The following is a 14,698-nucleotide window of genomic DNA, read 5'->3' as shown; positions in this document are numbered from 1 at the left end:
CACGTGGTATGTTTGTGAGAGCAATAAGCCCGCAGAATTCTCCCTATTTCGCGGTTGACTCTTTCTATTGGGTTACTCTCTGGATGGTAGATCGTTGTGAGTGACGTCTTAATTCCTATAACTTGTAATTGTTCTGTCCACTTACTACTTGTAAATTGAGTTCCATTGTCTGTCAATATTCTCTTAATTGGTCCATGTTTCGGTAGATAATCATGTAAAACCTTGTTGAGTATGGTGTCCGTGTTAGCACGACGGATGGCATATAACTTAACATGTTTTGAAAAAATATCAACTAGCGCTAGAATGTATTTCATACCCAACTGTCCCCTGGGCAATGGTCCCATTAGGTCTAGTGATATGGTGTGTTTAGGTTCAGCTAGTATTGTGGATATAGTAGGTCCTCTTGCTGTTTGATTGTTGACTTTGCTTTTTTGACATAGTTCACATGATTTAGTGAATTTCTTTATCCTAATATACATGTTATGAAGTTGGTAGTTATTCCTTAGTATGTGATAGGTCTTATATGCTCCCATGTGTCCAAAATGGATGTGTGTTTCCTTGATCAACTGGTCACTTATTACATCTGGGACCATAACTCGATAATTGTTGTTCCGCTCAATGGAAAATAGTAAGTTCCTATGCATAATGAAATACTTGTCTGGTTTGTTTTGTAGTCGGTTAATGATACAACGTAGTCTTGGATCTTGATTCTGTATTTCATGCAAGCGTTTGAATTGACTCTGTAGCTCACGGCTGTATTGGTGTAACATTAATTTGTTTATAACAATGTTTATACAATTCTGCTGTTCAAAATCTTGGTCGCCCTGTGGATATCGGGTCAGCGTGTCAGCACCGATATTTTCCTTACCGGGTATGTGTATAATTTCGAGATTGAATTCTTGTAGAAAGATAGACCATCGGGTGAGTCTTGCATTTAATAATTGACATTGTTTCAAGAACACGAGCGCTTTATGATCTGTTAGTACCTTTATTGGATATCCTAATATGTGGTTCCGGAACTTCTTGCATGCAAAGACTATCGCTAATAGTTCTAGTTCCGTGGTGTGGTAGTTCTTCTCAGGATCTTTCAGTGTCCGACTTATGAACCCTAGAGTTCTATGTCTGCCCTCTTTGTCTAATTGGAAGAGTTCCGCACCGATGGCTGTGCGGGATGCATCAGTGGACAAATAGAAACATTCCTGAAAGTCTGGATATTGTATGATTATATCTTCCAAAAATGCCTTTTTTATTTCTATGAACGAAGCTTGGTGCTGGTCGGTCCATCTCCAGGGAGTCCCCTTTTTTAACAATTCACTCAGCCGCGATGTCATCTCCGAAAGGTCCCGAATATATTTTCTATAGAAATTTATGAATCCCAAAAATGCTTGGATCTGCTTTCGGTTCTGTGGTGGTTGAAAATTTTGAACCGTTCTAACTTTGTTCGGATCCATCTGGATACCGTCCTTGGATATGACGTGACCCAAAAATAGTACTTGCGACTGAAAAAAATGTGATTTTGATGCGTTGATCGTTATATTATGTTCGCTGAACTTTTGAAAAATTTGTGACAGATGTTCCAAGTGTTCGGGGAAATTCTTTGACATGATATGTATATCGTCCACGTAGATGGCTACAAAGTTTAATATTTCTGGTCCCAAAACTTTATCCAACATCTTTTGGAATTCAGCTATTGAATTCACCAATCCAAATGGTAGTACTTTGTACTGATAGTTCCTCCCACGGTATAAAAATGCCGTGATTTCTCTGCATTCCTGTTGTAGCGGGCATTGCCAATATCCAGCTGTGAGATCGATAGAACTTAGGTATTGTGCTCCTTCAAATTTCAGCAAGATTTCTTCTATATTACTAGGACATTCTCGGTCTGGTATAATACGCTGATTGACCTTTCTCGCATCAATACAGACTCGGATATCCCCATTTTTCTTCTCGACACCAACTACTGGTGAAGACCACGGTGATGTAGATTTTTCTATTATACCCCATTCCAACATTCGTTGTATTTCTCTATCCATTTTTCCGACCTTGGACATTGGTATAGGGTACGGTCTCTGGTAGACTGGCTCCCCTTCTTTGACTTTTATTCGACATTGATATTGTTCAATTTTTCCTGGACGGTCGGAAAATATATGTCGATACTGGTCCAACAGCTGGGCAAATTCTAATCGCTGCTCGTCCCCCAGGTGTTGGTTGTTCTCGTCATCATTGCTAGTGATCTGTATCCTATTCATTTGATGATCCTCAGTTATGACTTTTGGTTCAATGTTCGCAAATGGTGTATGGTAAATTGTTTGATTTATGTTCCATGTCACTGTTCTATTACTGAAATTTATTTGCGTATTGTATTGTCGTAGAACGTCTGCCCCGATTATTCCCTTCTCGTTTAAGTTTTCCACTTGCACAAAGTTCGCGAAAATGGTCGCTGGTCCCATCTTGCATTCACAAAAAATTTGTTTAGATATTTTGCATATCTTTTTCCCGATAGCGTTACTTATTTGGACTCCACTGATCGGTAACATTGGTACACGGTTGTTGTTTTGAATAATCCGGTCCACGATTTCTTTTGTTAGAACACTAATTGTTGCTCCAGTGTCAACTAATAGCTGCATCGACTCACCTTCAATTTCACATTGTATATATGGGCTAATCATTCTATTATTAGTGGGTATACTATTGACGGCATGTGACGTGTGTAGGTTGTCATTTCTTTCGTTTACTTCTTCTATCGCATCTACACTGACTTGGTTGATTTGTGGCTGGTCGCTGCCGTTTTCTCTCTGTTGTCCCCTTTGATTCCAATTTCTTTGTGGGTGACTATGATTGTTGTGTTGTGGTTGGCCATTCCAGTTGTTTCGTGGCTGGTCGTGTCTTGGATTTCTCTCACTGCCAGAACTTCTCCAATTGTTGTTCCTCGGTGGCTGGTTGCTGGTACTGTTTTCTGTATTTGCTGTCTCGGGTCTTTCTTTACGATTTTCCTCGGTACTAAGTATTTTCATGGCGTTGAAAATTGATTTTTCTGGTAGAGATACCAATATTGCTCTGAGATACCCTGGGTAATGACTCGCTATATTCCTTACTATTTCTTCTTCTGATAATTGTGGGACTTGTAGGTGACGTAGTCGGGATGCCCATTGTGAGAAGTGTTCTCTGTATGTAGTATTATTTGGTACATGTGATGTGTTGAGACAACTACTCCATGTCTGAATTTGTATTTCTCTCGACCAAAATTCATCAATAAACGCATCTCTAAACTCAGAGTAATTTTTAATTTGAAATTTGATTGTTAAGTACCAATTATTTGCAGCGTTCTTGAGACAGTCTCGCATGACGATCAGTCTTTCTTCTCTGCTTATTTGTTTGACTTTGAAATATTCTTCTAAATTTTGTAAGAAATCTATCGGGTGTTGATCTTTTTGATTGCCATAAAATGTCGGTTTTGATATTTCTATGTTGGAGTTCCGTACGTTATGCTCCTCCACACGTGTCATATTATTTTGATTTTTATTGTTGATTTCTCGTACTTCTTTTTTAAGTTTTTCGATTTTTTCATCGTAATCTTCTTTAATATTTTTGATCTTTTTATTGTAGTTTTCTTCATTATCGTTTATCTTTTTTAATAGTTGTTGTACCAGAAATTGACTATTCCTTTCGATTTCTTTTTTGAATGTTTGGAATGTTTCTTCATTGATTGTCTGCCTTTTCGGTGGCATTTTTAAAGATGTAGTTTTTTTTTTTTTTTTTTTTTTTTTTTTTCTTCTTTGCAAAATGGTGAAGATCTCGGAGTCGAAGTAGAATTTTCTTCCAAATCGAGCCTTGAAGTTGGGCGCCAATTGTCACGAAATGACTTACACTACTAAACTTTCCGTTTTAGAGCGTCAAATCCGTATACTTTATTTAAGTAATATAATCTTTACAATAATTAATTATAAATTACATTATTTTCTTTTGTCAGATTAATTTGCTTTTAGCATATAATAAAAGTAAATACGATACACAACACAGATGACACATATATATATATATATATAATATTAACTCACGGTGTCCGGGTGTATAACCTGAGGGGAGGATGGATTGGTTGATCCAAATAATATTGTGTAGGTATACTACTACGGTACTGCCGTAGTCCGTACACAATACTACTGGGGGAAGTATGGAGGAAAAAGTATATATTTTTGTATAGGTAGTATACTATGGTATTACCATAGTCCGTATACAAAAACAGTGACAGTGGGATAGGGACGATTGTCAGGTGTACTCGGCGTCTTGGCGGATGGGTCGCGGCTTGGCTTGACTCCTATCGGCGGCGTCGTACTGTTCCTGGGCTGTGGCAATGGTCCTCTGGGCTGCAGTGTCTGATTGTCGGCGGATGGGTCGCGGCTTGGCTGGACTCCTATCGGCGGCGGCGTTAAGTTATCGGTAGCTTGCGATACAGGTCGACAGTCATATCAGTATGGAGACAACGATACAGGGCATTAGTACACACCAAATGTACTCCTCTATATCATCTCCGTCGTAATATGACTTATCGATCGGGAGGGAACTGGAAGGTGGGAGGTGTCTTATTATCGATCGACGGGCTGTATTTATGCCTAGTCGTGTGGTCTCCTCGGTGACAGTTATCCGGGTAGCCAATATGGTCTTTTGCCGTATTACTACGATTCGTAGGTAACTTGTGAGGCTGTGAATTAGCATTAGGCTTTTGCTAGAATGTAACTGTGATGCTGATTACGAAATGTACGCCGTGGACGGCTTTTAAGTATTATAAAAATGCCGACCACGCTAGCTGTTTATACAGAATCGCTCGTTAACGCGATCTGGTGCGCGCATGATGTATTGTTGTGATGCGCGTAGCGTAATTTTTAGTTCCGGTATACTCCACTGGTGGTGGTAGTAGTATTATTGCCGTGGTAGTGTGCTATATAACTATTTCTCGTTACAGGCTGTGTTTTGAAAAATAATGAATTACATTTAAAAACAAATGACATTTATTATTATCAAATTCAAGGAGCATTACATATTTCACGAAGAGATTATTGTTATTTTTGTATTTGGACTCCAAAAGGTAAATAACATTTCTAGTTTATACAATTACAAACATCTTTTATTCATTAAATTAATAATTATTTTCTTAAATAATAGGTATTTTATTCGAAAAAATATTGAGAGATGATAATTTTTGGGCCAGTTCTATGGAGCCCCAATTATCATCATTCTATATGAATAATATGATTTTAGAACTAATTGATTCGAGATATGAGCGTGGATTGCCAATCAGGGATGGTTTGTAAGATAACTTTTTATATTATTTGTATAAAAAAATAATGTAATATAATAATGAATATGAAATAATAAAGTGATTGACGTATTATTTAGTATTGTGCATTTAAATACTTTTTTTCTGATGTGTTTTAATATTTAAATATATAATTAGTATCATATTATTCATATTGAAACATCATTATAGCCATTTATATGTGTACGGTGTACCGATCGAGTAAATTAAATACACAGAGATAAAATATGTAAATAATATATATATATCAACATTTATTTTGATTATTATCATCGTAGTTCTGAGAATACCCGCATATTACAGCTAATAGGTAGGCGCCGGTGGTACGACAATGCAGTAATTACACAGATAATAGATTACGCACACTAATGTTCATTAACTACTCACACAATGACACCGTTCAAAAATGCATGTAATAATAACTGCCTAAATATTACACCTTAAAACATGTTCTGATACAACCCCCTTAATAGATTCATTTTACGTACGGAGATGATTTGTCAGTCTATAGTATAATTACCTAGTATAGGATATATTATTATATGATAACTTATATTTAAATAATTGTGATGTACAATATTTTACTTGATTTCGTAAACAAATCAATTTCATATGCTCATAAAATTTTTTCTATATTGACGCTGGAATTTTTTTTATAGTTAATTGAAGAAAATGTTATGGATAACCTTGTGTTGGGTTTTTTTAACCTTAGATATAAATTATTACAAAAATTTTATGAATTTTCAACTTCAAAATGCCTTGCAAATGTTCGCAATTTTGAAATATTTTGTAAACATTTGAACTTTTAATGCTTATAAGCAAAAAATGTGACTAACGATTTTTGACTTTTTTTTTTTACTTCCATAAGAACAATTTATAATAAACCTTAAAGATTTTTTGAAAGCCGAATTTGTTTTATCGATATTTCAAGAAAAAAAAATTAAATTTCATTGGTCTATTAATAGTTTAAACAAATTCTAAATATTTTGAAAATTTAATCGTAAATATATAACATAATATATATTATATAATCAAAAAATCGATTTTGTCGAAAAGTGGTTATATATATGTAAAATTTCCCGTTTTTCTGTTACTTTTTCAGGGTTTTTCCTGACGCTTTTGAAAACTACTGCACAGCATATTTTACTTTTGACCTCAATGTACCAACTAGATTCAATTTCCTTTTCAAAGAGGGGTTGAAGTCAAAAATCAAAGCACTATTACTACTCTAAAACGTGATGAGAGACACAAAAATCAAAAAAATAAAAACATTCATACGTACATAAACATAATAAAATAAAAATTTAATGAGAAAATAAATGTGACAAAATTAAATTAGTATACCTAACAGTGATTCGTGTTTACTTGCTTACACGTACATACCTACTTAGATTTATAACTGTAAATAAATAAAACGACAAACATAATCGTAATACGACATTTTATTTTGAATTTTTTTGCATATTTTTCAATAATTTTATCGTTTAGTCTAATAATTAGTATAATAGGTAATCTATTTTTCAGCAATTACAATAAATTTTTGTTACCAAATTTCGATAGGCAATGAAAAAATAAATTTTTTTTTTTAAATAGGATTTGATATATTTTAAATACACACCAATTTCATCTATTGGTATCTAATATTTGAGATAAATTTATGAATACATATAGTACATTCATTTATATTATTTTATACATTTTTTATTCAACTATAATATGTTTAGTTTTTTTTTTAAATGTACGAGGTAAAAGGTATAAAATTATCAAATGTTTATATTATTATATTACATTTTTAATAAACACAAATTGAAAGTAAAATCGTACCTATTATTTAAAAGGTATTTTTTTTTTTTAATTCGATTCGATATCTATATTTATTAAAAACATATTATCTACATGTTTTGACGATTTTAAATGTGTATTAGTGCATGCTTTTTTAACTAATTTTTAATACATGAATTTCCGGGTCATATATTTATAAATAAAATGTATTTTCTTAGGTTTAGTATCAGAGAATATCAAGGTATTCAATTTAAATATTTGATAGACAAAAACATACAAATGGTGGAAGACAAATTTTTTAAATTATGGGGTTGGTTTACAGCGTGTTGGGGCTAATGATGGGGATATTCTTTGTTGCGATAGTTATATTAACTATACTTGTGGACACATTTGTTATCAAACTTTTTGGCAAGACTTTTTTCTAGCATTACCTACTCATATAATTTAATACTTCGGTCTCATAAACACAGCTAGGTACTCGTACATTAAAAATCAAGAGTTTGATGCGTTGGAAATAAAAAACTTTCATTGTCATAAAAAAAAAAACAATAATTATCCGAATTTGTAGCATGAAATGGTTTAAAACCATCAAAATTAATAATGTATGTATTTATTTATATTAATGAATGTAGTGATTAATATATTGGTTTGTTTAATTTGTATGTACATTTATTGTATTTATAACTATAAATTAAATTGTAATTATATTTTATTCATAAACATTATATTAATCGATGGCAACAAATTATAAACTATTAGTATTATTAAATTGTAACTGATAGTTTTTTAAATAATTACTATGTTGTAAAATAGCTTTTATAGTTTAATTTAAGTATTTCCATACATATTTAGGGAACAGAAACTTCAATCAATAATACGAAAAATAATATCGTAAAATTAGTTTATGAACGCACAAGCGAGCGCGCGCTTATCAAATTCAAATTTCAAATTACGCAAGTGATATAAATACAAAATAGCATTGACGCGAAACGTTCTAGACGGCGGTCCGTGAAATAATAATGTGCCGCTCCCGAGACTATTGCGCGTAGCCCCTCTTTGGTGAAAGTGGGCGTGGTTACGAGTGACCGCCGCGGCGGCGATATGAAATTCAACGCCATCTCTTGAGCGTTGTATACGTTTCACTTTTACCAGAACGGCCTCTAGTAGAACTTTTATGAATAAGAACCTTGAGCATAATAACATTTGTAGTTCTGAGAGAACAGAACAAATCCACCAAGCGTTAGCTAAAATGAATGCGATCAACCAAATGTCATTATCATTTTGTTCAAGTTCTGGGTTTCAACAGTTCATGGCTATCATCGAACCAAATTATTTAATATGTAAAGAAGGAGCTATAAAACGAAGACTCAAAGCATTTAAATCGTCGGTTGAAGAACAAATAAAAAAAGAATTAAGAAATGCCAAGAGTTGTACATCTGACTGTTGGTCATCAATATCTCTAGAATCGTATATAACAGTTACTTCACATTTTATTGATGACCAGTGGTGCCCAAAATCTTACACTCTGACAACTCACCAATTGGAGGACCGCCATACAGCTCTCAATCTAAGTAATCAGTTGGAAACTACTTTTAGTAAATGGGAAATCGAACAAAAAGTTATGGCAGTAGTTACTGATAACGCAAAAAATGTTTTGAATGCTGTCAATTTACTTACTAATATTACAGAAAAAAATGACCGTACATGTTCCGTGCATACTTTACAACTTGCGATTAACAATGGTTTGAAATATGATAAAATAGAACAATTAATTCAATTAAGTAATAAAATCGTTGGTCATTTTAAACATTCAAATGTGGCCACTCAATGTTTAAAGACTAAGCAAGAACAACTTGGTTTACCAACGGAATGTTTAATTCAAAGTTGTAAAACCAGATGGAACTCCGTATTCATGATGTTGGATCGACTTTATGAAAATAGGTGTCCAGTATCAAATGTCTTTGCTGATCGCACAGTTACTACAGCAGCAATGGCACAAAAGTTCGAAGTAACCGAGAACCAATGGGCAGCTATAGAAACTATAGTTAAATTACTTAAGCCTCTACAAATAATTACAACTGTATTTTGTGGTGAAAAGTATTGTTCAATTTCAATGGTCAGGCCTCTCCTTAACATTGTTATAGAAAAGCATTTACAGCCTCAGATAAATGACGATGAAATTGCTCAAAATTTCAAATACATTGTAATACAAGAATTAAAAGACCGTTTCAAGTTAAACTGGAATCCTTCTAGTGTTGCGTCTGCTCGACAAATCGCATCTTTTCTCGACCCAAAATACAAAGATTTAGAACATGATGCAGCAGATGCAAGAGAAGAAATTCGAACCCGAGTCAAGAGTTTGTTAGATGATATAAGTGAACATAATGACGATATGCAAATTCAAACATCTGAGACAAAAAATAGCTTCGGGGGACTTGCGTTTCTATACGGTGATAAGGGCAACTGTAATACAGATGATTCTACAGTTCAATTTAAAAATTACTTGGCAGAACCACTATTACGGTTTGATTTTGATGCATTGGAATGGTGGAAGACGCGTGCAACGAAGTATCCATTAATGGTTGTTTTAGCTGTTAAGTATTTAGGGATACCAGCAACGTCAGTAAGTTCCGAACGGTGTTTCTCGACTGCTGGAAACATTGTGACGGCTTAGAGAAGTTGTTTGGCGCCCGAAACGGTAAATATGTTGGTTTTCCTTTATCAAAACAAACAATTATTGTAAGGAGATCGAGGGTGATTTGTTGTTGGTTTATTATTTATTTATTATTGATAACATTTTAGGAATAAATACTTACCAATATACCTCTATACATTATTATTATTATTGATATTATTGTTGCTACTATTTATTTATTTGTTTATACGTTTTTGTTAGTTATTTTAATTTTTATCTATCACATTTTCTAAAAGTTTTGGATTTATTTATTTAGTTATTATTATGGCCTATATTTCGTGTTAACCAAAATATTACGTAATATTTTAACACAACATTAATTTATTAATTTATAATTTTTTTTTTTCAAAAGAAATTCAAATTAGTAAAGTATATAACATATAAATATTCTATTATTTTTCAATATCAATTATCAATTTCTTAGATATATTTATTTACTCATGTTGAAATATACAATGAATATTAGTATTCGATTGTTGTAAGCACATTGTGCACATATCTTAAACCGTCAAACTGTGTACTGTTCTACAGTCATTGAAGCAGTGGCGGCTTTGGGGGTGAGGCAAGTGAGGCGCCGCCTCACCTAAAATTTTGTAGCAAATAATACGCTAAAAGTATATTTCTTGACAATAACATTTCGCTAATAATTTTTAACATTTTTATGATTTTATTTGAAAAAAATTCTTCTTTACGAATTTTAATAATATGAATTATCATTTATTTTATGAAAGTATAATATTATTTCGTGTTTATTACCAAAAAATAGCAATAAACTGATAAGAAATGCACGAAATAATAATTACGTTATTATAGAATTTTGCTTAAGAAAAATAAATATAACATGTGAGCTTATAAATAAAAAAAGAAATGAGTCTGAATTTTTAAAATTATTTAATCAAGCTATTACTCTTACAAAACCTCCAAAAGCTACAAGAAATGAATCTAACAATCAATCAAATTTTAAAATATTATTTTATGAAATAATCGATAATATTCTAATGCAATTAAATACTAGATTTCAAGACACAAATAAATTACTTTTTTTACAGTTAGCTGATGTAACTAAATTTAAAGAATATTCTTGTAAATTTCCAGAAAATGCTTTAAATAATTTGAAATTAACTTATTCTAATATATTTTGTGATATAATTAAATTAAAAGTTGAATTGGAGGTTTTGTATAGTGATGTAAAATATCAAAATTTATTACATATTTATGACATGGTTAAAATTATTGAACAAGATACATTGAAAGACATTTTACCTGAAGTTTATAAGTTATTTATTCTTATTTTGACCATACCATCAACTAGTGTATCAAATGAAAGAAGTTTCTCTTGCCTCAAAAGAATTAAAACCTATTCTCGAAATAGTATTTCACAAATTCGTTTAAGTTCCCTCGCTATACTATCAATTGAAAAGTCCTTGATCTATCAACTTAAAGAGACAGAATCATTTTATGATAATATTATAAACATATATGCTAATCAAAAAGATAGGAGTATAAATTTAACATACAAAACATAATAGTTTAATATAGTTTTATTTAATTCATAGTTTCAGAACATTGCATACTTAAAAAGTCTTTTTTAAGACTTGGTTTACTTAAAAAGTCTTTTTCAAGACTAGGTTTACTTAAAAAGTCTTTTTCAAGACTAGGTTTACTTAAAAAGTCTTTTTAGGACTATCCTCTGGTCGTGTAACAAATAATAAAATTGAATAGTCTTTTATTATATTGATTCAGAAAGCGAATACTTTACTTAACCAGTTCTTTTTAGGACTATCCTCTGGTCATGTAACAAATAATAAAATTGAATAGTCTTTTATTATATTGATTCAGAAAGCGAATACTTTACTTAACCAGTTCTTTTTAGGACTTAAACAGTTCTTTTTAGGACTAACAACTGTGATCATATGAAAAATAATAAAATCGATGTATTCTTTTATTCTATAATCAATGGTATAATGTATACTTAAAAAAGTCCTTTTCAGGACTACCAAGTTTTAAAATGTTCACTTTATTATATTATTTACTATACGAAACAAGTATATTATTATAGTTATAATTATTTTTATATTTTTAAATTCCATTATTATGAAGTTTAATTTTTGTTATGAAGAGGGGGGGGGGTTGATACATAAGTCGCCTCACCAAAAAAATACCCCCAAAGCCGCCACTGCATTGAAGCAGTTCAGTTGTATGTTACATTTATATTAAAGTACCTATTTACATAATCATAAAGTCTTATTATTTATCTACAGTAATTACCTAAATTATTATTTTACTCACACTTCGATTAACTATTATGAGCTATTAATAAAAAAATAAAGAAAAAAAAAAAATTGAGAAATCACGATAGTTTCAACACAAACACGTGAAAAATAAAATATACGGGTAATTTCGGGTATGTAGATTGTAGGTACACGGATAATGTCGGGTACACGGGTAGAATGTACGTGTATTTTAATTACACGGGCCTTAATCCCGTTTCAGTTAAGAACACGTGTACCCGTGTAGTTCATTACACGTGTAATGGCGAGCACTAGTTACAATTAACTTGATGTTACCTTCTTTAATAAAATTATTAAAATATATTTTATTTACAACTTTTTTAAATTTTTTTTACTTTATGTAAGTTTTTTTTTAGACCATGAACAACCTGATGACAACAGTAATTCAATTCCACGTTATCATTCAGGTAATTAATATTTTCCTTAATTTTATACTGTTTTGCTATGATAAATTATCATTTCATAACAATTGAGTACCTAGGTACATTTTTTAATTTTAATTTTCATATATATATTACTAGTTTATAAATCAGTCTTTAAATCTTACAATAACATAACATTTATATATTTATGTTGTATTAGATCCAGACTCTAGTAGTCTAGTAATAAAAAGTTGTTAGCTGGATGGTCTCCATTAAAAGCTTCTCTAAACAAAGGTGAAATAGGTACTAGGTTTATAGCTACATATATATTAAATTATAACTAGGGTTCGGAAGTTGTTGCATTTGCATGTTTTTTGGGTTATTAGATTTATTGTTCATAAGTAAACTTGACGATACAGAAAAAAATATTAGAAATTTATAGTGCATATTCGATGATTAATAGTTTTAATTGGGTGCATTAAGTTCCGAGCCCTACTTATGAATATATCTGATAATGGCCATATTTAAAAATGAAATATATATTTTTATAGACAAAATTAAGAGTCCTATAATAGTATTGGATAACCTAGAAAAAATACCTCATACTTCTACATATAATATCACAGCATCAAAAATACTAATTGAGTCAACAAAATCTCCGATATTTGGTATTTTTATTCAATTTATTAACAACTATACATACTATAATTTTGATTTTTTTTTGTTTTATAATTTCATGTACTTATTATGTTTTTTTAGAAAAAAACTCTTATGGCAATATCAGGGTGTCACCAACAATAAATTCATCTCAGTCATATGGTATGAACATTTAAATTTTTTGGTTTTTTAAAAATTATTTCTTATTACTGCTTATTTTAAAGGAGTAAAACGAAACTTATTTCCAGCAGATATTGGTATCCAGGGTAGTCCAAAACATCTATTCTCTGGTTGGTATCTAAATAATTGTTAACTTTTGTTTAGTATAGTTTTTATATTTTATATTTTACTATTGTTTACAACAAAAAAATCTGCATCTAACAATCAAACATAAAATAATAAAAAAAATTTTCAAGATGGTAATTATAATTTTAATTCTTCTAGTTGTTTAGTTCGCTAAATTAAATTATCTTGTAAAGTATTATTCTAAATAAAATTAATTTTTTTGTTAACAGATAATACTTTTAAAAAGTCAGTTATTCATCAACTTCTTACTCTAAAATATGAAATGCGCTCAATGGATAAAAAAAACATATTAATCAAATTAGCTGAAGATGAAAAAACATCATCAATATTACAAGAAACTGCAAAATTTTCTCAATTTTCACAATTTGATAATGAATTACCTATCAATACATATGATGAATTAATTGAAATAGAGTGTAAAATATCTAGTGACAAGACTTATCGTTCATATTTTGTAAGTTTTTATGATCTTTAAGTTTAAAAAGTCAAACATTTTATTTATAAAGACAGGTAATTAATAAATTGATAATTTAATAGGTGCAACAACTTCCCTCTGTTAGAGGAAAATCTATTGCAGTTATGGTTAAACGGATAATGACTATGGTATTCAACCCAGAGCTATTTTTTTAAATAATTTGTATCTTATAAAGTTTTTTAGTGTTTTCTTATTATATAATTTTAATATTTGGGATGTTTTGAAAAATTATATTATGTTTGTTTCATTTTCATTATTTTTTTGGGGTCAAAAATTGTATTTTTTATTTAATTACATATTATGTATTATGTAGAAATTAATATTTTATTAAGAGGACGTTGTACTCTCATGTGTTATTGTCTCCATCTTACACACGTAGTAGGACATAGTAAATATTCATTTGCCAGTTTCAAACTTAGATCATATACAATTGTATTATGATCTAAGGTTTCAATAGTATGTTGTCAGTTTTGATATTAGTGATTTGACCTATTATCAAAACTGACAACACACTATTCAAACTAGAGAATGAAAATTTACCATGTCGTATACGCATTATGTAAGACTACGGAGACAACACATACAGGTACAACGTCCTCTTAATATTATTAATATTCATTATCTTTACCTATATGTTTACTGTATATTATATGATTATCATTCATAAATGGGTATTCATATTAATTATTATCAAATTGACTTCCAATTGTAACATTTATATTGTTATACTATTATCTAAATATACTATAGCTGTTATAGCTTTTTTGAATTTTGAATTTTAGTGTACTTTATAACTATAGTATACTTACAAATGTG

The 14,698-nt window shown here is 30.6% G+C and overlaps 2 protein-coding genes and 1 pseudogene across 2 annotated transcripts; 2 read left to right on the top strand and 1 right to left on the bottom strand.

Moving 5' to 3' along the window:
• Positions 1-2,021: 2,021 nt before the first annotated feature.
• Positions 2,022-4,493, bottom strand: LOC132925991 (uncharacterized; the record flags this gene model as incomplete). Its single annotated transcript, XM_060990344.1, has 1 exon — positions 2,022-4,493. A coding segment is annotated over exon 1 (1,707 nt), but the record flags the coding sequence as incomplete, so codon positions are not given.
• A 3,852-nt stretch (positions 4,494-8,345) lies between these two features.
• On the top strand, positions 8,346-9,770 carry LOC132925990 (E3 SUMO-protein ligase ZBED1-like). The gene has a single exon (XM_060990343.1). It carries the CDS (start codon positions 8,346-8,348, stop codon positions 9,768-9,770), a length of 1,425 nt encoding a protein of 474 aa, XP_060846326.1.
• Positions 9,771-11,011: 1,241 nt separating this feature from the next.
• Positions 11,012-14,037, top strand: LOC132925989 (uncharacterized; annotated as a pseudogene).
• Positions 14,038-14,698: the final 661 nt, after the last annotated feature.

Source organism: Rhopalosiphum padi, chromosome 3 (assembly GCF_020882245.1).
Source record: "Rhopalosiphum padi isolate XX-2018 chromosome 3, ASM2088224v1, whole genome shotgun sequence".
Classification (NCBI taxonomy): Eukaryota; Metazoa; Arthropoda; class Insecta; order Hemiptera; family Aphididae; genus Rhopalosiphum; species Rhopalosiphum padi.
The sequence above is the reverse complement of the archived record's forward strand: the minus strand, read 5'-3'. Positions and strand labels throughout refer to the sequence as shown.